Source organism: Cetorhinus maximus, chromosome X, assembly GCF_964194155.1.
Source record: "Cetorhinus maximus chromosome X, sCetMax3.hap1.1, whole genome shotgun sequence".
Lineage (NCBI taxonomy): Eukaryota > Metazoa > Chordata > Chondrichthyes > Lamniformes > Cetorhinidae > Cetorhinus > Cetorhinus maximus.
Window position 1 is genome coordinate 11,764,046 of NC_135917.1, and position 26,819 is coordinate 11,790,864.

Genomic DNA, 26,819 nt, shown 5'->3' on the forward strand with positions numbered 1-26,819 from the left:
CTTTTAATAAAAATTCCACCCTCGAAATGGCTTCTGTAACTACATGCTGGGCTTTATTCTTTTAGAACTGTACAAGTTGTTTGAGTAAAGCTTAAGACAGTACAGTTAATTACTAACAGCAGCAAAGATACCAGTCACCTAACACATCCAAATACTAGAAACAATGAACAGATCACTCTAGGCTACAATAGAATCCAATCAGAATAACACTAACCTAGACAGCATGTGTTAAACACCACAGGTGTTCAGTATATCCTTATTGTGTTTGTGGTATGTATTTGGGGGGAGGCATCTAGTGTTTCTTTTGAGTAAAGTGCCTCCGTCTCACAAACAGACTTCCCAAAGACAGTTTAAAAGTTTAGGCGTATAACAACGCAATAATTCTGGTGCCTGAATTAGTTCCAGCTTTGCCTCTTAAATGGGTACAGAGAAAACGTACAGCTAGAGAATTTGAAGGAGCACTGAACGCAGTAATATTCAAGCAGGTGCTTCATTCTGATGGAGTGTTTATCCATCTTATTCTGGAAGGAAAGTCAAGCAATGAAGCTTAACTGCCTGTTTAGCCCCTCTAAGGCTGTTGCTGCTTGCTTCTGTAAATGACTCTGTCAATGAATGAACTGGTTTGGTACTTGCTCTGTTATGAAAGTTTGTGACGTGACTAATATTAATCCTTACAGAGGCAAGAAAGGGTCTATTTTCACTCAATGATCTCACTACCTTAGATTACTTAGAGCACAAGATTTGGTTAAATTTACAGAAATTTGGGCCTGTTGGGGGAAATGTATTTTTCTTTCTCTCACCTATGTTGGAGAGCATCGGGAGACTCTCAAATTGTCACTAGCTGCCAGATTGGAAGGCTGGTGTGGAGTGAATGGGAAAGGAAATGTAATTCCCTATAATAAGATGAAAGGGAAATTATACAAGCCTTTGGAATTCCATGTCATGCAAATGCTTGTGTGTTGGGGAACAGCACTGTTCAAATGGAGCTCGAACAAGAGGTGTTTATGTTGTGGAAATTCAGATGTGTTTTCTGGGAAACGAAATGCCTAATTAGATCCTGCAGGTAAAGAAAGTAGTCACGAGGCTGATTGGGATGAGGAAGGTAACGTTTTGTAGGCAGAATACTTCAAGTCGCAAGGGCTGTTGTGCATTTGTTACTGTCTGGATAAGTTGATGGCAGCAGTTCAAGCAACAGAGCATACATAGGTGTAACATCAGGGACAGTGTTTGCAGAGATCAAGGCAATGCTGATCTCCAGAGTGGCAGAGGCACAGGAACGAGAGATAATAACAGCGATATCTTTGAATTTTAGCATTGGATTAAAGAAAAAGGATCATTGGAGTATTTACTTGCAGTGGACAACACCAGAGATGGAGGAAAACGCAAGACGCAAACAAGGCAGCTCGAGAATTGCGTTCCCATCATTTAGTCGCACATTTCTTACTCATTCCCTTGGCTAAGTGATGAAGACGGTCACCGAACCCCTCAAACTAGCATCCGTGAATCCACATACAAAATGAACACAAAAGCAAATCTACTGTCGATTATAATTCAGTTTTTTTTTAAAAAAGACCAAATTTCGGGGTTTATTTGGAAAGGTGTGCACTTTGGTAGATGGAGACATCACTTTCTTCAAATGGTCCCAATTCCTTGGACCAGTTAAGTGGACCTGCAGGCCCTAAAGACAGAGCAAAATATTGTTTAATTGATCTTTGTTTACAGTTGGATTGTGAGCCAAAGCCTGTAAGAAAATGTTTCACTTCCAAGCCTGTTTTTGTCCCCTTTCGAAAAGTTAAATAAAAAAAAACCAAACTCCAGTGCCCTACATGACCCAGTTGGTTAATACATGACACGGGCATAGTACTGGAGTCCTGCAGACCACCATCCCCACCCCCAAAGGGTCCAGGACCCGCACCCGATCTGCACTGACATAGACGCTTTCAACTCAATGAAAAAAAGCAGGCCACAAGTCAACACTCAGCCCCGTGTGACTCTTACTGACCAGCCTTGGAGCAGCTCGGACTGAAGCTGTGGCGCAGGTCAGCTAGTTGGGGTCTCCGTCAGGGAGGGTTAAACAAAATCAAATAACTGAAAATATAACAATACAAAAGTAAAATACTGCAGAGGCTGAAAATCCAAAATGAAAAAAACCCGGCAAATACTCGGCAAGTCAGGCAGCATCTGTGGAGAGAGGAACGGAGTTAACGTTACAGGTTCATGACGAGTTCTGATGAAAGCTTACTGACCTGAAACATTGACTGTTCCTCTCTCCAAATGTGGCCCAGCTTGCTGAGTATTTCCAACCTTTTCTATTTTTACAAAAAATAGTTTGCTATTAAATCGTCACTGTTAATAAAATATTTGAAAGATGTAAAATAATTACCTCAGCTTGCACTTGGAGGGAGTACTGGGTCCTTTTGTCTCTGGAACATCTTTATTTAGAGTAGTTGATGTATCTGTTTAAATGTGACATTTGAAATTATTATTTAGATTATCCACCCCCCTCATTTTTCAGCTGCGGCTCAATGGTAGCACTCTTGCCCCTGAATCAAAAGGTTGTAGATTCATGTCCCATTCCAAAGATTGGTGCACATAATCTAGGCCGACACTCCTAGTGCAGTACTGAGGGAGTGCTGGGCTGTCGGAGATGCTGTCTTTCAATGTGATGTTAAGCTGAGGCCCAGTCTGATGGTTCTGGTAGATGTTACAGATCCTCTTGCACTGTTTGCAAAGCAGGAATTTCTGGCTCCTGGCCATAACATCCCTTCATTGATCAACGCCATTGAAACAAAACGGAAACCCTCATTGCTGCTTGCTGTGCGCAAAATGGCTGCCACTGCATTTCAAAAATGGCTCATTGCAGGCAAAGAAATTTGAGATGTTTTTGCGAGCTATAAGGTGTTCTATAAATAAAAGGCTTTTTTTTAAAACTGGCTTGTAGCAACTTCTAGTTATATAACTGATTCATGTTTCCATTAAAACTAGCACAGCCAGGAGTTGGTTTGCTTTGTTAGCAGTTTGTTGAACAATTGTACCAATTGCCATTTGTGTGTGAAAATATTTCGTTTGATATTTTCACAGAAGCAAAACACCAAGTATGATGGATTAAACTAGGTTTATTCCTACAAACTTCCCATTAGCTGATGGTGCAAGGGCTAGGGAATATAGATTTTAAGGTTTCGGGCAGGAGATGTATACGAGGAAGAAATTTGTTTACGCAGCCAGTGCTAAGTTACTTGAATTTTAAGAATGTGTAGATTTAAAAGAAAAGAGAATCACTGTACTTATTTCTCAGTTCCATTACTTAGCATTTTGCAGCTAATAGAGTAATGGCAATTTAAAAGGAAAAGGACTTAGTTGTATAGTGCCAACAGGTAGGTTTACAGACAAATTCCAGAACATTCTCCCCCTCCACCCTGAAATCATGCCACCAGCTTTAGCCAATACGAGTCATAGATCACAAAGTCTTAGTCATTATGGCACAGAAGGAGGCCATTCAGCCCATGAGTCCATACCAGTTCTCTAGAGCAATCCTGTCAGGCCCATTCCCCCACCCTATCCCTGTAATGCTGCAAGTTTAATTCTCTCTGCCCATCCAATTTCCTTTTGAAATTATTCTTCGTCTCTGCTTCTGCCACCCTCAGAGGCAGTGAGTTCCAGGTCATTAAAGTTCTTCCTCACATTCCCCCACCTGTAACCTTAAACCTGTGTTCCCCTAGTCCTTGTTCAATCAGCTAATGGAAACAGCTTTTCTTTATCTACCTTATCTAAACCTGTCAAAATCTTGTACTCCTCTATCAAATCTCCCCTCAATCTCCTTTGCTCCAAGGAGAACAACCCCAGCTTCTCCAACCTAACCTTGTAGCTAAAATCCCCCATCCCTGGGACCATTCTGGTAAATCTCCTCTGCACCCTCTCAAGGACCTTCCTAAAGCATGGTGACCAGACCTGGACACAATACTCTAGATGTGGCTTAACCAGAGCTTTATAAAAGGTTCAGAATAACTTTCCTGATTTTGTACTCAATACCTCTAACATGAAGTCCAGAATCCCATATGCTTTGCTGTTCTCTCAATATATCCTGCCACCTCCAAAGATCTTTGCATATTAACCCCCAGATCCCTCTGTCCCTGCACATTCTTTAGGATTGTGCCATTAAGTCTATATTGTCTCTCCCTTTCCCTTCTGCCAAAATATACCACCTCACACTTTGTATTCAATTCTATCTGCCACTTTAAAGATGTAAATGCATTGGAAGCAATTCAGAGAAGGTCTACTAGATTAATTCCTGGAATGGGCGAGTTATCTCATGAGGAAAGGTTGGACAGGTTAGGCTTGTATCCGCTGGGGTTTAGAAGAGTAAGAGGTGTCTTGATTGAAACACGAGATCCTGAGGGGTCTTGACAGGGTGAACGTGGGAAGGATATTTCCTCTTGTGGGAGAATCTAGAACTCAGGGTCACAGTTTCAAAATAAGGGGTCCCCCATTTAGAACAGATGAGGGAAAAAGAAAATTTGAGGGTGGTGAGACTTCAAATTATCTTCCTCAAAAGGTGATTGAGGCAGAGTCCTTGCGTATTTTTAAGGCAGGGGGAGATAGAATCTTGATAAGCAAAGGGGTGAAAGGTTATTGGGGGTAGGCAGGAATATGAGGTTAAAATCAGATCAGCCATGATCTTATTGAAGGGCCGAGTGGCCTTCCTGCTCCTAATTCATATGCTTCTCTGCCCATTCTGCTATCCTATGTCCTGTTGCAGTTGATTAGTATCATTCTCACCGTTTGCCACACCACCAAATTTGGTACTATCAGGAAATTTTTAATCGGAATTGAATCTGTATCCCAAGATCCAAGTAATTTATATAAATCAAAAAAAAAAAGCACTGAACCTTGGGGAACACCACTGTCTACCACCCAGTTTGAAAAACCACCATTCACCACAACCTGCCATTTTTCTGTCCTTAAATCATTTTTAAAAAAATCTAAGCTGACCCTCTCATTCCATGAGCCACAATTTCAGTAACCAGTTTTTTGTGGTATTTTGAGAAACACTTTAAAGTCCATATAGACAACATCCACCGCATTCCCTTCATCAACCTTCTGTTACTTCATCAATAAATTCAATTAAATTAGTCAAACACGATCTGCCCTTTACAAATCCGTGCTGACTCTCCTTAATTCACTCAAACTCTCCCAGTGCCTGTTAATTGTTTTCCATGATTGTTTCAAAAACCTTACCCATCACTGATGTTAATCTGACCAGCCTATAGTTACTAGGAATGTCCTTCCACTCTTTCCAGTCCTCTGGCACTTACTGCCCCACCATATCTAGGGAAGATTGGAAGAATACATTGAGCCTTTCCACCATCTCCACCTTCAGTTTCTTTAGCAACTTGGGATGAAAGCCATCTGGACCAGGCGGCTTATCCACTAAGCATAGTTAGCCTTTCCAGTATATCCTGCCTATCAATTTTCACCCCATCCATTACCTCCACCATTTCCAATTCTACTGATATTTTGTCAACAGCCTCTTCTTTAGTAAACACTGATAAAAATAACTCATTAAAGTATTCTAGCCTTGCCCTGTACATCCAAGTGTAGATCACCCTCTTTGTCCCCAATAGGACCGACCTTGCCTCTTACTATTTACACCGGTAGATTTTTAGATTCACTCATGTTAACTGCCATTCTATTCTCATATACTCCCTCTTTTCCAGTCTTATTTTCTTCATTTTTTTTCTCAACTGATCATATTTGGCCTGGTTCTCACTTGAAGAGTTCACCTGACATGAGTCATACACCCTCTATTTTTGTTTCATCCTATTCTCTATCTCCCTCATCATCCAAGGAGCCCTGGCTTTGGTTCCCCCACCTTTCCCTCTTGTTGGAATGTACTGAGCCTGTACCTGAAGTATCTCTTCCTCAAAGATCACCCGTTGTTCCATTAGTTTTTCCTGTCATTCTTTAGTTCCAGTTTAATTTGGCCGAATCCCCTCTCATCCCATTGAAGATAGTGATTTTCCAATTTCGATGTTCTACTTTAGGTTGTTCCTTTCTCTTCTCCATTACTGGCCTAAACATTATATGATGATCACTCTTACCCAAATGTTCCCCCACAGATACTTGGCCCACCTCATTCCCCAGCACCAGATCCATCCTTCCTAGTTGGACCAAGAACATACTGATCAAGGAAGTTCTCCTGAACACATTTCAGAAATTCCTCCCCTTCCTTTTCCTTTACTCTTAAGACTATCCCAATCAATATTTGGGTAATAAAGTCCCCCAGTATCACCGTTCTATAGTTCTTGCATATCTGATTTCCCTGTAGATTTGTTCCTTTATCTCTCACTGTTTGGAGGTCATCATAATACCCCTAGTAGTATGATTACCCCCTTTTTGCTTCTCAACTCTAACCAAATGGATTCTGTCCCTACCCCCTCAGGGACATCCTTTCATTCCATCGCTGCAATGTCTTCCCTAATCAGTACTGTCATCCCACCTCCCTTTGTCCTTTTTCTGGATAAGTGCCCAGTCCTCACCATTTTAAGCCATGTTACCATTATTGCCACGACATCACATCCCCACATTGCTATTTGTGCTTGTAGCTCACCAACCGCCACACTTTCTATACATGCATTTTAAAATTGTCTTTGTATTCCTCAGTCTGCTTCTATCTAATACGGTACTACTACCTAATCTACTACTGTCTGACAATCTCACTCCTTTATGCACCTCATTCCTCTTTTCTACCTCCATATTCTGGTGCCCACCCACCCCTACCAATTTAGTGCAAATCCTCCCCAGTCACACCAGTGAACCTCCCTGCGAGCATATTTGGTGTCGAGGTGCAACCCATCCCTTTTGAATAGGTGCCTCCTGTCCCAGAACAGGTTCCAAGAATCTGCCCACCCTCCTGCACCAGCCTCAATCCTCCCTATCTTCCTATTTCTACTCTGGCTAGCACACAACACTAGGGCTAATCCAGAGGTTACTATCTTTCAGGTCCTACTTTTTAAACTTTCACCCTCACTTCTAAAAATCTGATCTTAGGAACTCAATGCCTGTCCTAATGTCATTGGTACCAATGTGTACCACAACTTCTGGCCCACTCCCTTCCCCCTGCACCCTCTCCATGAGGTCCTTTACCCTGGCTCCAAGCAGGTAACACACAACAATGACAGTTACAGAAAGCCTCGTCTGTCCTTCTAACTATGGAATCTCCTATAAGGACTCTTTGCTATTCATTCCTGTGCAGTCTCTTGCCCATTTAACGTACTATGCTCTTGGCTGCACTCCTTCCAAGGTGTCGTCACTCCCAGGAGTACCAGTTTGAGACTGGCACACATCCTTAAGACTCCTGGACTACCCGCCTCTCCCTACTCTTCCAGATGGCCATTTCCTATTCTGACCTCTGCCTGTGGAGTGACCACCTGCTGGAATGTGCGATCCAGGAATCTCTCATCCTCCCTGATGCTCCGGAGTGACTCCAGCTGCCCCCTCAAGCTGGGAAATCCTGAGCTTCAACTGAAGCTGTTGGAGGCACTTTCTACACACGTGGTTCCCCCAAGGTACATGAAATGTCCTAAGTTTTTTTTAAAAAATTCATTCACGGGATCTGGGCGTCGCTGGCTGGGCCAGCATTTATTGCCCATCCCTAAATACCCTTGAGGTGGTGGTGGCGGTGGTGAGCTGCCTTCTTGAACCGCTGCACTCCATGTGGTGTAGGTACACCCACAGTGCTGTTAGGGAGGGAGCTCCAGGATTGTGACCCAGTGACAGTGAAAGAACGGCGATATATTCCCAAGTCAGGATGGTGAGTGACTTGGAGGGGAACTTGCAGGTGGTGGGGTTCCCGTGTGTCTGCTGCCCTAGATGGTAGTGGTCATGGGTTTGGAAGGTGCTGTCTAAGGAGTCTTGGTGAATTGCTGCAGTGCATCTTGTAGATGGTACACATTGCTGTCACTGTGTTGGTTCCCACATGGTACAGGAATTGCAAGCAGTAGGTCCCTACTGCCCATCCAAGGTCTAAAACAAAACCTCTATTCCCTCCTTTACAGTCTAGCTAATACCTTGTGTAAATTATTAATTTTAATTAATGCATGTAGACCTGCTGCCCTCAAACCCATTAATCCACTTGCATAAGTTTCTCATTTAATGTCACTCACTGACCTTTTTGCCAATGTATTGGTTCTCTACACAAACTCTTCCTTGGTTTCATGTCACTGCAGCAGCTGCCAAGCATAGGTCAAAGGACTCCCACAAGAAGCAGGGAAAGCTACAGCTATAGGGACAATAGCTGTATTTGACACAATTATTAGTGCAGAAGGAGGCCATTCGGCCCATCGTGTCTGCACCAGCTCTCCAAATGAGCGTTACACCTAGTGCCATTCTCCCGCCTTCTCTCTCTAACCCTGCAGATTATTTGAAGAGAAAATCATCCAATGTCCTCTTGAATGCCTCGATTGAACCTGCCTCCATCACACTTCCAGGCAGTGCAGTCCAAACCCAAACCACTCGTTGCATAAAGTTTTCTCTCATCACTTTTGCCAATTACTTTCAATCCGTGTCCTCTGGTTCTCAATCCTTTCACGACTGGGAACAGTTTCTCCCTTTCTACTCTGCCCAGACCCCTCATGGTTTTGAGCACCTCCATCAAATTTACTCTTCTCCTTGAAGAGAAGGTTGAGTCCCAACCTCTCCAATCTATCTGCGTAACTGAAGTTTCTTATCCCTGGAAGCATTCTCGTAAACCTCTTCTGCACTCTCTCCAATGCCTTCACATCCTTTTTAAAAATGCGGCACCCAGAACTGTACACAATATTCCAGCTGAGGTCTAACTAGTGTCTTACACACAAGTTCAACACAACCTCCTTGCTCTTGTACTCTCTGCCTCTAGTCATAAAGCCCAGGATACTGTATGCTTTATTAACCACTCTTGACCTGTCCTTCCACCTTCAACAATCTATGCACATAAACACCCAGGCCTTTCTGCTCCTGCACCCACTTTAGAATTGTACTCTATATTTTATACTGTCTCTCCATGTTCTTCCTACCAAAATGTATCACCTCACACTTCTCCCCATTGAACTTCATCTGCCACTTATCTGCCCATTCCACCAGTGTGTAAATATCCTTTTAAAGTTCTACACTGTCCTCCTCACAGTTTACATTGCTTCCAAATTTTGTATCATGCGCAAATTTTGAAATTGTTCCCTGCACACCAAGGTCTAGATCTTTAATATATAAATCAGGAAAAACAAGGCTTCCAACACCGACCCCTGGGGAACTCCGCTACAACCCTTCCTCCAGCCTGAAAATCATCCATTAAATCACCATTTCCTGTCAGCCAATTTTGTATCCACGTTGCTACTGTCCCTTTTATTCCATGAGCTATAACTTCTCAAGTCTGTTGTGTGGCACTGTATCAAATGTCTTTTGGAAGTCCATGTACGCCACATCAACAGCATTACCCTCATCAACCTGTTACCTCTTTGCAAAACTCCAAGTTAGTTAAACACGATTGTCCCTTGAACTCCATGCTGGCTTTCCTGAATTAACCTGCGTTTGTCCACGCGACTATGAATTCTGTCCCAAATTATTGTTTCTAGAAGTTCCCCCACCACTGAAGTTAAACTGACTGGTCTGCAATTGCTGGGCTTATCCTTACAACCTTTTTTGAACAAGGGCATAATGTTTGCAATTCAAAGTATCTAAATAGGGTCCTTTCACTTGTGTAGAAGCTGCCTCCTGATTTTTCTTTTTAAAAAAAAAACAATTCATCCTTAGGATGTGGGCAATGCTAACATTTACTGCCCATCCCTAGTTGTCCTGAGAAGGTGGTGATAGACTGCCTTCTTGAACTGCTGCAGCTGGTGTTGTATTGGTTTTATACAATTGAGTGGCTTGTTACGCTACTTTTAAGTTAGAGTCAACCGCGTTGGTGTGGAATTACAGTAAGACAGGCCCAGACCACCTAGGAGTGGCACATTTCCTTCCCTCAAGGACATCAATGAACCAGCTGCATTCTTAACAGCTTCACCATCACTCTTACCAAGACCAGGTTTATATTTTCCAAGATTCTGGAACTGCCATGGTGGGATTTGAACTCTCAATCTGCACTATTAGCCTAGTTTAGTCACATGACCATACCAGTCACATTCCTTTTCATGGTTTTGGTGGAGAACCAGAAACGAGAGAGAGAGAGAGAGAGAATGACAGACAGAGGTCGAATCCAAGTTGGGGCACCAGACAGAAGGAGGGGAGGCTCTAGGGGCCTACAGAGCAGCAATCCCAGTTAGGCCACAGAAGAAAGGAAGGTGGAGCAGGAGTTGGGTGGGATTGCAAGCCAACGGCTTATCGACAAGATCTGGTCTGTCCACTGCGTCACGGAGAAAACTTACCTGGGGTTCATAATTTCACCCACAAGTCTTCAGGATACAGGTCTGTGTGCTCTGGTGATTCCAACTGATTCTACCGACAGCTCTCAACGTGCAGTGGGAGAGGGGAGCAATTGTCTTTTTTGTGGTAAGGTTAATGCCCAACGTCTAGCAGAACCACTGTGGCAATCCGGGTTTGCAGGCCGCGGGGGTGGGGAAGGGGCACCGCGCATGGAAAATTACATGGATGCCCTTCCCAATGCCAGCCTGGCTGCCCTCCCCCCCCCCCCCCCCCCAAGATTTAGTGGGCACCTGCGGCCCACCCTCACACCTGTTGCGCTGGTTAAGTGGCCAATTAATAGCCACTTCCTGGCCGACTGCTAATTTTCAGCTAGCGGGAGGAGGTCAGAGTTGGGTGGGAGGCTCAGCAGCAAAGACTACTTGGGCATGCGGGGGTGGAGTGAAAGGGTAGGGGGTGTGCCTCCTTCTCCAATGGGAGGCACATTCTTCCCCCACCACCCCCTCTTCCTCCTGCAGCTGGTCCCCACCTCACTTCCCTCCACCCCAGGGAATGGCAAAATCGAGAGCACACTTCCAACTTGCTTGGTCAACCAGTTCCTGGCTCTTTGCTGCAACTGGATGCAGTGGCAAAGCCAGTGCTCCCATGGGTGCTGCTGGGACCAGACAACTACCACCACATTGGCTGGCACCTCTGGGAGACAAGACTTGCACCCTAGATGGGGGCAAAAGTCTCGCCTGGAGCCACAGTGCTCTGAATAATAAATGGTTGCGGGGCAGCTTATTGGAACAGGGGGCACTTTCACAATGACTCTTCAGCAGTGGGTGAAGCAAACCCCCTCCCTGTGAAATTCTGCAGACTCCGATTCGGCACAGTCAATGTCAGCTGAGATGTACGACCGACTAACTCTGCGTCCGATGCATTAACAATTTACCACATGTGATCTGAGCTTGAAGCTTTTGAGTGTTTGTTGGTAAAACAGGAAGGTGAAAATCAGAGTGCACGGGTGTTATTTGATCATTGGGTTACTGAATGGAGAGAGATGTTAAGTACTTGCAAACGTGAGTACATTTAAGTATAGTGTGTGAAAATGTGAGGCACTTCCTACAAAATGTAGTGCAAGGGGCTAAAACTGGTGATCTCCATTGGAGAACACCAGCCTTAAACACTAATGAAACCAAATAGGAAAGGAGTTGGAGTAGTTAATTAGGGGTTTGTGCAACTGTGTCTACTAATGTGGTAGATTTGAAGCAGGGTCAATTCTAGACAAATAGTTGAAACAAGTCTGTACTCCCCAAAAGCCTAGTGCTATAAGGGGTATACCGATAACTGTGCTTCCATGTTCATTACAAGGATTTCTTATTTTTTTACCAGGCTATAGGATTGGGATTACTTTGGGAAGGCTACATATATTGTTATGAAGCCCATTGATCTGTCCCCCCACTGTGAAGATTGGAACATGCTGTACCTTAAATGTTACAATGCTGTTACATAGGGTCCCACTCTTACCACCAGGTGGGAACCAATGGGACAAAAATAGAAAATGCTGGAAAAACTCAGCGTGTGTGGCAGCATCTGTGGAGAGAGAAACAGAGTTAATGTTTCGACTCCATATGACTCTTCAGAGCTGAAGAGAAGTGGAAATGTGATGAAATTTATACTGTTTAAGGGGGGCGTGAGGCTAGATAGAAGGCCAGCAATAGGTGGGGACAGAGGAGGTATTGAGTGCAGTTCTGGTCGCCTAACTACAGGAAGGATATCAGTAAGATTGAGAGAGTGCAGAGAAGATTTACTAGGATGTTGCCGGGTCTTAAGGAGTTGAGTTACAGGGAAAGATTAAACAGGTTAGGACTTTATTCCTTGGAGCGTAGAAGAATGAGGGGAGATTTGATAGAAGTTTACAAAATTATGGGGGGTAAAGACAGAGTAAATGTGAGTAGGCTCTTTCCACTTAGATTAGGAGAGATGAACACGAGAGGACATGGCTTTAGGGTGAAAGGGGAAAGGTTTAGGGGGAACATTAGGGGGAACTTCTTCACTCAGAGAGTGGTGAGTGTGTGGAACGAGCTACCATCTGACGTGGTAAATGTGGGCTCACTCTTAAGTTTTAAGAATAAATTGGATAGATACATGGATGGGAGAGGTCTGGATGGTTATGGACTAGGTGCAGGTCAATGGGACTAGCGGAATAATATTTCGGCACAGACTAGAAGGGCCGAATGGCCTGCTTTCTGTGCTGTAGTGTTCTATGGATTAACAAAGATGTAATGAACTAAACGACAAAGGGAGTGTTAATGGTAGTGGTTAGTGCTAAAGAAGGTGCTGATAGTGGTATTAAGGTAAGAAAGCAGAATTTTTCCTACATTCATTTGTATTTTTTATCCATTTAATCCATGGTTTTATCCTTTTTTAAATTCCTGCTTCTATCCCATTTTCCATCACCCCCTCCCCATTCCCTACAGGGCCATCGGTCACTCGTTCCATGTTGTTCTTTCACACAACGCTAGCCTTGTTCTGCTATTATCACATTCTGCTTTCTTACCTTTATGCCACTATCAGCCTCTCCTTTAGCACTAACCACTACCATTAACACTCCCTTTGCGTCCTTTAGTTCATGACATCTTTATCAATCTCTCCTTAGCCCCCACCTATCACTGGCCTTCTATCCAGCTGCACCTGCCCCACCCCCCCTTAAACAGCATAAATTTCATCACATTTCCACTTCTCTTCAGCTCTGAAGAACAGTCATATGGACTCGAAATGTTAACTCTGTTTCTCCCTCCACAGATGCTGCCAGACCTGCTGAGATTTTACAGCATTTTCCGTTTTTGTTTCAGATTTCCAGCATCTGCAGTATTTTGCTTACATCTTAGTGGGACCCCATGGGAGTGTGTGTTGATAGGCCACCCAGAGCAGTTCAAAGTTCAGTCAATTTTAATCAGAGAGTCAGCTTCAGGGAGCCAGTCTGCAAGTGTCACAGACAGGGACATGGGCAGAACTCCCAGTTAAGTTCGAGAAAGTGCTGCTCTTAGCTCGGAGGAGCTGGGTTGAGGGCTCAGTGAAGCCCTGGGGATCCATTTGGTAGCTCTGTGCAGTTGAGGCTCAAAAGGAACCTTGGGAGCCAATGATAGCTCGATGCAGGCAAGAGTTGGGGCTCAAGAAATCCTACATGACTGGGTGTGTTCTGAAGCAGGGCAAGGAGGCTCCAGGCAGCAGCGGTGTTGTGGCGAGCAGTCTCCAGGCAGTCAGGGCTTAGGAGAAGCCCCTGGAAGGGAGAGTGGCCATTAAGGTAGTCTGAGTCAGAGTGGATTTGAAGGAATTCAGAGGCTAGATCTTCAAAAGGTGAAGACTGGAAATTCCTCATGGTTTTAAAGAGATTGTGTAGCTCGGTGAATACTAACATTGGAGTGGGTTGCTGAGAAATCTGTGGGATCTGTCACATCTACCGTTTATTGTTCAGTGTGATGTGTTTGACCTGTTAATTCACATGTACCTCAAGCTGATTCTGAAGAGTACAAGATAGATATTGTAAATTGTTTTATCTTTCAAACAATTGTTTTTTTGTTTGTCCAAAACCAGTGAAATCTTGTGGCATAATCCCAAAAGCAGGTGTCTTCAATCTCAACTGTTATCTACTTTAAACACAACATTACTGGTCCCTAACCGATCATCCCCCCCCACCACAGCCTGGGTTCTGGCCAAGGATCATAACACTAGGTCACATTATTATGTTTGGCTGGATTAGAGATGATGGGGGAAATCATATATAATTTGTACAATGTTACTATCCTCCACTCACTGCATTTTGCTGGAGAAATAATCCTGCTTTTATCGGGAGACTCTGCTGTAGTTTCAGTCAGGAGTTTGGTTTGCTGCAGTTCATCAAGACTCTGTTGTGAGTCCTGGTGCAAGTCCTGCTTGCCTCCAACTCATTGGCAATACTCAAAGCCCCTTAAGATTCTTTAGATCTAAAAGCAACACTTTTCTGCCAAGAAAGCAATAAGTTAGAGTGAATAAAGAGCATCAAGAGTTTCATCCTCACCAAATTCCATGTTTCGTCTTCCCATCAGGCCAACAAAGAAATCATTCATGTCCCCTGCAGAAAAAAGGAAATGTCATCCTTTTAATAATCTATTGCTTTTCCACTGGGCTCTTCTACTGTGCTTTTTGGTCCCAGGTACCCAACTGGTACACTTGAGTATGCCAGTGCTAAATGCCCAATGCCAGGGATATCTGGAGCCCCACACAGTCTCTGCTTACTGGCAACCTTCCCCTCGAGGCTCAGGTAGTTCAGTTCGGTTTGTGTTGATATTTCTTATTTCGCTGCTTCTGGTTGCATTTTGTGGGCCGCAATGTTTGAAAAAGGATAAATCCTAAATTAGTACACCAGGATGTGTCAAAATCTGGGGAAATCTCCAAATTAACAGGAGCATGGATTAAATCTTTAATTGTGGCCCCTTAAACCCCACAATAATGCACCAATACAGCTGAAGATAACAGCTTGGATACCCCTGCCTGATGTTTCTTCCCACTCCTCACCCCCCTAGTATCCTCCCTTATTGTCCTGAAGGTGACTCATGCTACACTACAATTCTACGATTGCTGTTGCTTTCCACAGTTGTTCATCTTCATATGTGAAGCCAGACAGAGAACGTGGGGAGGTGAAGTTCAGATTGGACAAAGGCATATAAAGTAGGCAGTTGTGGACTGCCCCCTCCCCTGTTACACACCTGGCCATTTTAACCCTACAGTTTTCCATCAGGGAACAGTGGCAGAATGGTAATATTACTGGACTAGTAACCCTGAGGCCCAATAGAAACATAGGTTCAAATCCCAACATGAGTCATACTTTACAGACACCATCCCTGGGTATGTCCTGTCCCACCGGCAGGACAGACCCAAAGGTCTCACAATTTGCAGATGATACAAAACTTGGGAAGCACTGTGAAGGACATTGACAAGTTGGTGGAATGGATGGACAGATGAAGTTCAAAGTGGAGAAACATAAGGTGATAAATTTTGGTAGGAAGAACGTGGAGAAACAGTGCAACTCAAGAGAGCACAGGAGCAGAGGGATCTGGGTGTCCATGTGCACAAGTCATTAAAGACGACAGGACAGGTTGAGAGAGCGATTAATAAAGCATGCAGTATCCTAGGCTTTATTAATAGGGGCGGAGAGTACAAAAGCAAGGAGGTTATGTTGAACTTGTATAAGACACTAGTCACACCTCATCTGGAGCACTGTGTCCAGTTCTGGGCACCACATTTTAGGAAGATGAAGGTATTGAAGAGTGCAGAGGAGGTTTACGAGAATGGTTCCAGGGATGAGGAACTTCAGTTATGAAGACAGATTAGCGAAGTTGAGTCTGTTTCCCGAGGAGAACAGAAGGCTGAGAGGAGATTTGATAGAGGTGTTCAAAATCAATGAGGGGTCTGGACAGGGTAGATAGGGAGAAATTGTTCCCACTCGTGAAAGGATTGAGAATGAGGGGGCACAGATTTAAAGTAATTAGTAAAAGAAGCAAAAAAGTAAAATGAGGAAAAACATTTTCACAGAGCGAGTGGTTCGGGTCTGGAATGCACTGCCTGAGGATGTGGTGGAGGCAGGTTTAATTGAGGCTTTCAAGAGAATTAGATGATAATTTGAAAAGAAACCATCTGCAGGGTTACAGGGAGAAGGCAGGAGAATGGCACTAGGTGAAATGCTCAGAGCCAGTGCAGACAACTGGCCGAATAACCACCTTCTGCACTGTAACACCTCTGTAATGACAGTGGTATACAGTTGGGACAAAGCTTCCCTAGGAGTCCTCGGCATTGACTCTGGACCCCATGAAGTCTCATGGCAACAGGTCAAACATGGGCAAGGAAGCCTCCCGATTACCACATACCACCCTCCCTCAGCTGATGAATCAGTGCTCCTCCATGTTGAACACCACTTGGAGGAAGCACTGAGGGTGGCAAGGGCACAGAATGTACTGTGTGGGGGGAATGTCCATCACCAAGGGTGGCTCAGTAGTATCACTACTGACAGAGTCCTGAAGGACATGTCTGCGGCAGTTGGTGAGGGAATCAACAAGAGGGAAAAACCTTCTTGATCTCGTGCTCCCCAATCTGCTTGTCGTAGATGCATCTGTCCACGACAGCACCATCCGTCATGTTGTGTGGCACTAACACCATGTTAAATGGGATCGATTCTGAACAGATATAGCAGCTCAGAACTGGGCATTCATGAGACGCAGTGGGTCATTAGCAACAGCAGAATCGCATGGTTACCTCACGTCATGGTGACTGAGGGATATGCCAGGACAGGAGCAGCTTCACCAGGTATGCCTGGTACTAAAACATAGGAATGCCTGCATGCTAAACAGCACATAATAGACAAGAGCTAAACAATCCCACAACCATAGGATCAGATCTAAGCTCTGCAGTCCTGCCACATCCAGTCATGAATGGTGGTGGACAATTAAACAACTCACTGGAGGAGGAGGCTCAATGAACATTCCCAACTTCAAATGATGAGGGAACCCAGCAATGCTGAACTGTTTGTAACCAACTTCAGCCAAAAATTCCAAATGGATGATCCACCTCAGCCTCCTCCAGAGGTCCCCAGCATTGGTCTTTGGCCAATCTGATTCACTCCACATGATATCAAGAAACAGCTGAGTGCACTGGATACTGTAAAGGCTATGGGCCCTGATAACATCCCAGCTGTAGTTCTGAAGACCTGTGCTCCAGAACTTGCCACACCCATAGCCAAGCTGTTCCAGTACAGCTACAACACTGACATCTACCCGGCCATGTGGAAAATTGCCCAGGTATGTCCTGTCCACAAAGCCAGCACAAATCCAACCCAGCCAATTACCACCCCATCTGTCTACTCTCCATCATCAGTAAAGTGATGGAAGGGGTCATCAACAGTGCTATCAAGCAGCACTTGCTTAGCAATAACCTGCTCACTGATGCTCAGTTTGGGTTCTGCCAGGGCCACTCAGCTCCTGACCTCATTACAGCCTTGGTTCAAACGTGGACAAAAGAGCTGAACTCCCGAGGTGAGGTGAGAGTGACTGCCCTCAACATCAAGGCAGCATTTGACCGAGTGTGGCATCAAGGAGCCCTAGCAAAACTGGAGTCAATGGGAATCAGGGGGAAAACTCTCCACTGGTTGGAGTCATACCTAGCAAAGGCAGATGGTTGTAGTTGTTGGAGGCCAACCACTTTAGCATTAGGAGTTCCTCAGGGTACTGTCCTAGGCACAACCATCTTCAGCTGCTTCATCAATGACCTTCCCTCTATTATAAAAGGTCAGAAGTGGGGATGTTCGCTGATGATTGCACAATGTTCAGCACCATTTGCAACTCCTCAGATACTGAAGCAGCCCATATGCAGCAAGACCTGGCCAAATCCAGGCTTGGGCTGACAAGTGGCAAGTAACATTAATGACACAAGAAATGCAAGGGAATAACATGCAACAGCATTATCATCGCTCAATCCACCACCTTTAACATCCTGGGTGTCATCATTGACCAGAACCTACTAGACCAGCCATATAAATACTGTGGCTACAAGAGCAGGTCAGAGGCTGGGAATTCTGCAGCGAGTAACTCACCTCCTGGCTCCCCAGAGCCTGTCCACCATCGACAAGGATCAAGTCAGGAGTGTGATGGAATACTCTCCACTTGCCTGGATGAGTGCAATTCCAACAACACTCAAGAAGCTTGACACCAAGAGAGCAGCTCGCTTGATCAGCACCCCATCCACAAACATTCACTCCCTCCACCACCGACACACAGTAGCAGCAGTGTGTACCATCTACAAGATGCACTGCAACAACTCAAGCCTCCTTAGACAACACCTTCCAAATTCACAACCACTACCATCTAGAGGAACAAGGGCAGCAGATACATGGGAACACCACCACCTGGAAGTTCCCCTCCAAGTCACTCACCATCCTGACTTGGAAATATATCACCGTTCCTTCACTGTCGCTGGGTCAAAATCCTGGAACTCCCTCCCTAACAGCACTGTGGGTGTACCTACACCACAGGGACTGCAGCGGTTCAAGAAGGCAGCTCACCACCACCTTCTCAAGGGGCAACTAGGGATGGGCAATAAATGCTGGTCTAGCCAGCGACAGTCATTCCACAAATGAATAAAACAATTCAAATGCTCTATTGTTTTTGCATTATTTATACCTCAATTTATTTTAAAAATCTGGATTATGTCTTGCTTTTATTTTCTTTTGTACAATGATAACGAGGTCATCCCTGTGAAATAAATATATCTTACACCTAATGGAAACTTGATCTCCAAGTTTCTCCATAACTCCTTGCAGCCTCATTTATTCCTCACTCTGACCCTCTTGCTGACAAATCCCCAAAGCCTGACCAAGTTATGTCAATAAAGCTGGACTTGCCAAATCATTAATGGGGGGTGTGCTTCTGCATTTTAACAGGCAGACAGAGGCTATAAAACAATGATTAATCAGCAGCTAATAGGAAAATCTGTTCAGGAGCACTTACGTTTCCGAGCCACAGGAATTTCCTTTGTACCTGCAAAAAGTAATAAAGTTCTGTTTATGCAAATTCGCTGCATTCCTGTCAGTATATTTACAATCAGTCTTTTTTTTTGGCGGGAGTATTATACCCTTTTTTACGTTCTGTTTTCTCACCCTTATTCAGGAGGCCTCGATTTCTCGGGAGTGAATTATGGCACGTGTGCCGCTTACCTCTGACCTCACCCCTGTCGACATTGAGCTTTGGGAGACTGTGGGGCATCGGGGCAAAGCCTCGACTTGCCCTCAGCGCACTGCCAGCAGGCATCACTGGATAGCAGTGAGGAGTGGAAACCTTGGATGAGCTGCTCACTGCAAAAACTTGCTGCACCATTTGGGGGAGCCAAATGCGTTGCCTCCTCGGAGTGCACTGCTCTCTGTGCAGTTGGTCACATACCTTATGACACACGCTCCCGTGTGCAATTAAAGGTGACCAATAGCTTGATGTACAGCAGTGTAGTGGTTATGTTACTGCACTAGGAATCCTGGACTAATTGTGGAGTCAAACGAGAGTTTATCCCACCAGGAAAGTTTCAGTTTACAATTATCTACAAATGAAAAGCTGGTATTAGTAAAATTGACTGAAGTTTTTTTTGGTAAAAACCCAACTGCCTTATTTATATCCTTTTAAGGAAATTGACCATCCTTACCCAGTCTGGCCTACACATGACTCCAGTCACCCACCAAAAAGTGATTAATCCTTAACTGCCCTCGTGAGCCACTCGGTTCGGGCCAACTGCATTGGTCATAAATGCCAACCTTGCCAGTGATTCCACCACCAAACAAACTTAAAACATTTAATTCTCAATTTTCTGGTTGATTGTGTACTTGCCAGCCATTCTCCTTCCCATCAATCCCACAAATCCATCATGGGAGAGACCATCATAGAAACGCTTCAGGAAGAGGAGGGGCAGTTTCTCCGCATTCAAGTTCCCCTGCAACAGGAAGATCGGAGATTCAGCGCCTCTACCGCAGAGTGTACATACCTGCCGTCCATCTCAACTTCCATCCTTGTTCCTTGCATGTTTTAAATCCTTTTATTCCCTCTTACTTTGAGCATACATTCCCTCTGGAATTTCCTGCATGTCAATACCAGTAACGAAAACAAACCCAGCTTCCTTCACACTAACCTCTCCAGGACAAGATTGATTCAGATTCCAATGCAAATTTACACTTTCAATACTTTAAAAATAAAAACAAAGACTTGCATTTATACAGTGCTTTGCACAACCATTACAGCCAGCTAAGTACTTTTTGCAGTGCAGGGCATACAATTGTCAATTTGCACACACAAAACTCAAAAACAGCATTGTGTTAATGACCAAATTCTGTTTTTATGCTGTTGACTGAGGGATAAATATTGGCCAGGACTCAAATTACTCTTTCCCAGGCAGAGTGGGAATGGACAGAGAGACAGACAGAGAGACAGACAGAGAGACAGACAGAGAGACAGACAGAGAGACAGACAGAGAGACAGACAGAGAGACAGACAGAGAGACAGACAGAGAGACAGACAGAGAGACAGACAGAGATGGGGGGGGGGGGGGGGGGGTCCATTCCCCCCCGCCTCTGGGAGACCATGTCAGCGAGGAGCCAACACGTACACCGACACGCCCGCAGCTATGCATTGCTGCAGAGCAGACTGACAAGGGCCCCAGTGGGATTTCCACACCTCATTTGAGGAGGAAGCCCCACCCTCTGGAGCTACCGGCTAATCAGATTGGCTGGCAGCTCCACCAGTCCCTGCAGCGCCAGGAAGTGAGTGGCAGCTGCCAGGCCAACAGCTGAAGACAGTAGGCCAAGGCCTAGGATCTCTGGAGCAGGGAACCCCAGGGTCTTGGGCTGGGAGGGTTTGGGTGCGTTAGGGAGAGGGGGTTTCAACCTAATGCATGCCACCCTGTGATTGGCAAAGGACAGCCCCCGCAGAGCAATCCATCCTTCCTTCATGCCCTTTAACCTCTGGAGGAGAGAAATAAAAGCAGGCTTCCCACTCCTGTCCTGCCGCCCACATCAGCTATGTTGTATGGCGTGGGCAGTGTATTATCAGGGTCAATTGGCTTATCAAGCCAATCGGCTCTTAATTGTTGTTTTAAATATGGCGGTCAGGCTGCCAATTTTAGCGCCCATTATGGGATGGGTGTCCACCCTATTTTACATGCCCCCTTTCTACAGGAAACATCCTGCTGGGGGCACCTAAAATTCACCCCACAAAGCAGAGGGGGAGGGGGAGGGAAATAACCTGTGACCTCCATTTTGCATTCCACTCAAGTCGCCGATGTTTTTTTCCCAGAGCGATTTTCATCCCATTTGGTACAAAGCAGTTTCAATTCCAAGTGAATTCTTCTAAATAGGAAACTCCACTCTGCCGCACGCTCAAACTGAGCGCGTCCCTGGAATCCAGGATTAGCCAATCGGAGCCTTCTGACCCAATGGCGAATCAGGGCACTGAAAGGCCAACCATTTAGAGCAGCAAAAAGTTCTCCAATGCCAAAAGTCTGGGAAAGAGATTGGGACGCCAGGAATAAGTACCCCCCCTCCTTTTACATCCGCCTGATCAGGCAATGGGGCCTTGGTTTAACGTCTCATCTGACAGACAGTACTCCTGACAGTGCAGCACCCCCTCACTGTTGCACTGGGAGAGTCAGCCTAGATTTTGTGTGCTCAAGACCTGGAGAGGGACTTGAACCCAGAATCTTGAGACTCAATTACAACTGCTACCAGAGACACCGTTTGTCACTACCCTTCAAGGTATAGTCCTAACTAGGTGTCATCTGCATGCGAACCTCTCCCAGCCCCTCTCTACACAGTCTACCATCATGTGACTATCATAATGTGGGCAGTCCTGTTTCCCAGTCCCACATTAACCCTTACTATCCTGAACACCCTTATACTACATGCAGGACATTCTCCTTTATCTCAAAAGCTTTTGAAACATCTCTGGCTGGGCAACTTAACATTTATAAAGCCAAAATATATCTACCATCCACAATGTTACCATCATCCACCAATTCTGTAGATCTGAAAGAGTGCAAATCCATTTCTTATTTTGTTTAATGCTCTTGAACTCCTTCCTCCAATGCAGAATCCAATTCATTTCCCCGCAATGGAAGAGGTAAGGTCAACTTGACAAGATTGTTGAGTTTAAGCTGAGTCAGTCAGATTTTCCATCCAGTTCGAGTAATACAGATATGAAACAGGGTCTGAAACGCTGACCACTCCTCCCACCACCCCCTGTTCAAGACCACGGTCCTGACGTTTATGGGGAGGTGGTGAAGGTGCAGGGAAGATCAAAGTGGGCCAAGCTGAGGATGAGGTGGTATTGCCAAATTTAATGACAACTCAATATTTATACAGCGCCTTTAATGTAATGAAACATCCCAAGCTGCTTCACATACAGGAGCGTTATAAAACAAAGTATGACCCCGAGCCCCAGAAGGGAGATATTAGGTCAGGTGACCAAACGCTTGACCAAAGAGGTCGGTTTTAAGGAGGGTCTTAAAGGGGGAAAGTGAGGGAGAGAGGCAGAGAGGGGTAGGGAGGGAATTTCAGAGCTTGGGGTCCAGGCAGCTGATGGCACGGCCGCCAATGGTGGAGCGATTAGAATCGGGGATGCACAAGAGGCCAGAATTAGAGGAGTGCAGAGATCTCAGAGGGGTGTGGGGCTGGAGGAGATTACAGAGATAGGGAGGGGCGAGGCCATGGAGGGATTTGAAAACAAGGATGAGAATTTTAAAATCAAGACGTTGCTTGACCCGGAGCCAATGTAAGTCAGCGAGTACAGGGGTGATAGCGGGACGGGACTTGGTGCGAGTTAAGACACAGGCAGCAGAGTTTCGGGTGACCTCAAGGTTACAGAGGGTAGACTATGGGAGGCCAGGGGTGTGTTAGGAGTCTTCATTATCATTTATTTCTGTTTCCAGCCCAGCAGCCAGCCAATTTGACAGGCTGGCCAGTTGCCAGGCGTGAAAACCAGCAGGAGGCCTAGGCTGGAGTACCTCAGGGGTCGTTCGCCGGCAGTCGAGGGGAGGACAAGTCTGCAATCAGGCCTTGCAGGGGTTGGGATGGGCCGCAGAGGCCCCTGTCACTTGAGGGAGGTGGGAGAGGCCAGCGATTGCATCAGTGAGGAGAGGGGGGCTGAAAAGTGGCAGAGGGTCAGCTGAAGACTTCCTTCAGGGGCTGTGGAGGGCACTCCTGCTCTTTGTGGCCCACTAGGAGTGCTGTAAAAGACCCTTCTTAAACTGGCAACTCCCACTTCCCTTTCACTTCAGGGCAACTGCTCAATTTAAAAATCAATCCTCCAATTGCTCTCTTTAAATGAGAGAGTGAAATGCCCCCTTTTGAGGACTTGGATGCCCCACTCAAGCCATATATAGACAAAAGGTAGTTTATTGAGGAGAGTTGAAGGTGCATTCCCAGATCTTTCATTAAGCCCCTCCCCCATCTCCTACCCATCATGGGTGTGGGGGTTGGGGAGTGGTTAACATCAAGGCCTACATCGCAAGTATCATTTCCTTTTTTTTTTAAAACCCTTTTTTGGATTTTATTCCCTGTTCCACCCCGGATTTCCATTTTTTTTTTTAGTTCTTTAAGAAGTCTGTCATGTGGAACATTCTCAAAAGCTTTCTGGAAATCCAAATCAACTATATCAGAGAATTCCATGATCAATTCGATTTATAGCACCCTTAAATGTGTCAGAAATGGGCGTTGGCAGAACTTGGTGCTCCTCAAATCTCTGCTGTTGTACTTCATTCTTGTACAGGTCCTCCCACAGCCCATTCCCTAGACTGGTTTCCATTCCCATTAGTGATGTTAACCTAATGGGCCTGTAGTTGGCTGGGTCAAGGTGATCTCTTTTTCCACATGAAGCTATGTTTTCAGTCACCATTTTGTAGAGCCTCTCTGGCACCCAATGTCCATAGCAAACATGAATCAAAGTTAGCATGCTACAGCAAGTGATTAGGAAGGCAAATGGAATGGAATATAAAAGTAGGGAAGTCTTGTTACAACTGTACAGCGTGTTGGTAAGACTGCACTAGAGCACTGTGCACAGTTTTGACTCCCTACTTGAGGGATATACTAGCATTGGAAACAGCGCGGAGAAGGTCAACTAAGCCGATTCCTGCGATGAAATGGTTGTCTTACGAGGAAAGGTTGAACAGGTTGGGCCTACACCCATTGGGGTTTAGAAGAATGAGAGGTGATCTTATTGAAACAAGATTCTGAGGGGCTTTGACAGGGTGGATGCTGAAAGGATGTTTCCCCTTTTGGGAGAGACTAGAACTAAGGGGCACAGTTTAAAAATAAGGAGTTGCCAACTTAAGACAGAAGGAGGAGGAATTTCTTTGTTAGTCTGTGGAATTCCCTCCAAGAGCAGTGGAGGCTGGGTCACTGAATATACTCAAGACCGAGTTAGACAGAGTTTTTGGTTGACAAGGGAGTTAAGGGTCCCCATGCTAGCTGATATTGCAAGTGATTCTCTCTCTTTCCTTCTCGACCTGTCTGCAGCCTTTGACACGGTTTGACCACACCATCCTCCTCCAACACCTCTCCACTGTCGTCCAGCTGGGTGGGACCTGCTCTCACCTGGTTCCATTCTTATCCATCTAATCGGAGCCAGAGAATCACTGGAAAAGGCTTCTCTTCCTGCTCCTGCCCCGTTACCTCTGGTGTCCCCCCAAGGATCTATCCTTGGCCCCCTCCTATTTCTCATCTACATGCTGCCCCTCAGTGACACCATCCGAAAGCACAGTGTTAGTTTTCACATGTACGCTGATGACACCCAGCTCTACCTCACCCCCACCTCTCTCAACTCCTCCACTGCTGCTAAATTATCAGACTGCTTATCCGACACCCAGTACTGGATGAGCAGGAATTTCCACCAGTTCCCAAGTGACCAACTCCATCCCTCTTCTTGGCAACCATTGAGGCTGAACCAGACTGTTCACAACCTCTGCCGTTTTTGACCCAGAGATGTGCTTCTGACCACATACCCACATCATCACTAACACTGCCTATTTCTACTTAGATAGCATTTGCCCCTGTCTCAGCTCATCTGCTGCTGAAACCCTCATTCATGCCTTCGTTACCTCTAGACTCGACTATTCCAGTCCCATTCCCCTATCACCCCTGTGCTCGCAGACCTACAATAGATCCCAGTCAAGCAATGTCTTCATTTTAAAATTCTCATCCTTGTTTTCAAATCCCTCCATGGCCTCACCCCTCCCTATCTCTAATCACCTCCAGCCCCACACCCCTCCGAGCTCTCTGCGTTCATTCAATTCTGGCCTTGAGCATCCCCATTTTAATTGTTCCACCTTGGTAGCCTTACCCTCAGCTGCCTAGGTCCCAAGCTCTGGATATGCTTAAGTGGTCTGGATGGATTGCATCCCAGGTTGCCAAGGGAAGTGGAAATAGCAGAAGGGCTTGCCATAGTCTTCCAATCTTCCCCAGATATGGAGCAAGTGCCTGAGGGTTGGGGAGATTTGCAAATTTGACACCTTTATTCAAGAAAGGATGCAAGGGCAGTCCTAGTAACTACAGGCCAGTCAGTTTAACATCAGTGGTTTAGAAACAATAATCAGGGAAAATATCATCAGGCACTTGGAGAGGTTTGAGTGAATTAAGGAGAGTCAGCACGGATTTGTAAAAGGCTCAACTAGTCTAACTGAATTTTTTAATGGAGTAACAGAGAAGGTTGATGAAGGGAATGTGGTGGATGTTGTCTATATGGATTTTAAGAAAGTATTTGGCGAGAGACCTGGTTAACAAAATTGAGGCTCATGGAATAGGAGGGTCAGTGTTCAGTTGGGTAAAACATTGGCTTAAGGACAGAAAACAACATGTTGGCTGGATCTTGAGCTTCATAAATAGAGGCATGGAGTATAAAATCAGGGAAGCTATGCTGAACCTTTCTAAAGCTTTGGTTAGGCCCCAACTAGAGTATTGTGTCCAGTTCTGGTCCCCACATTAGGAAGGATGTGAGGGTCCTTGAGAGGGTGCAGAGGAGATTTACCAGAATGGTTCCAGGGATGGGGGATTTTAGCTACAAGGTTAGGTTGGAGAAGCTGGGGTTGTTCTCCTTGGAGCAAATGAGATTGAGGGGAGATTTGATTGAGATGTACACGATTATAACAGGTTTGGATGAGGTAGATAAAGAAAAGCTGATCCCATTAGCTGCTGGTACAAGGATTAGGTGGGGGTGGTGGCAGATTTAAGTTTCTGGACAGGAAATGCAGGGGGGTGGGGGAAAAATTAGGAATTTTTAAAAAATGTACAGCAAGTGGTAGTGACCTGGAACTCACTGCTTACAAGGATGGTGGAAGTAGAGACAATGAATGATTTCAAAAAGGACATTGGATGGACACTTGAGGGAAATAAAATTGCAGGGTTATGGGGATAGGGGGGTGCCTAGTGAGACTAACTGGACTCCATGGAGAGCCAACATGGAATTGACCGAATGGCCTTGTTGTGATATGACATGACCACTTTCATTGTTGACTGGTCCCTTTGCCCTGCGACTTCTCTTAATTAGGGGAAGCACAAGGTTGATCGAAGAGGCGAGTTTGCTTAGTTCACTTTTCCGTAATTTGCTGAGTTTCATGTTGCACAGCAAGGTTCAAACAATTTCCAGAATGGCAGAACAGACATTTGCATTCAGAAAATGATGCAAGACAAGAGGAAAATTTGGAAAAAATTCTGAAGGCCTCTTGGGAGGATGGAGGGATGGGAAACGCATCCATACCTTGGTCAGGACTCCACCATTTGCCAACTGTCCCTCATGACTTCCCTGACACATTTGGAGCAAGATGGACAGCACGGCCAAAGCAATTAAACTTTTCATTCTGGCCAGTCTCTCTGTCAGGTGACTTGAACTGAA

General features: G+C 45.4%; 1 protein-coding gene across 1 annotated transcript; it reads right to left on the reverse strand.

Annotated features, from left to right (window-relative positions):
• Positions 1-1,477: 1,477 nt before the first annotated feature.
• Positions 1,478-26,819, reverse strand: LOC144672609 (tachykinin-3-like). The gene is made up of 6 exons (XM_078534428.1): positions 26,685-26,819; positions 19,776-19,878; positions 18,912-18,941; positions 14,435-14,488; positions 2,384-2,456; positions 1,478-1,678 (listed from the first exon to the last, which is right to left on the reverse strand). The coding sequence occupies exons 1-6, from the start codon at positions 26,781-26,783 to the stop codon at positions 1,660-1,662; spliced, it is 378 nt and encodes a 125-aa protein (XP_078390554.1). The 5' UTR covers positions 26,784-26,819; the 3' UTR covers positions 1,478-1,659.

Coding starts and splice junctions, on each gene's coding strand:
- LOC144672609 (XM_078534428.1), bottom strand. CDS start 26,783: ATGAAAAGTTTAATTGCTTTGGCCGTGCTGTCCATCTTGCTCCAAATG. Junction 14,489..18,911: donor AATTCCTGTGGCTCGGAAAC/GTAAGTGCTCCT, acceptor TTTTTTCTGCAG/GGGACATGAATGATTTCTTT. Junction 2,457..14,434: donor AAGACGAAACATGGAATTTG/GTGAGGATGAAA, acceptor ACATTTAAACAG/ATACATCAACTACTCTAAAT.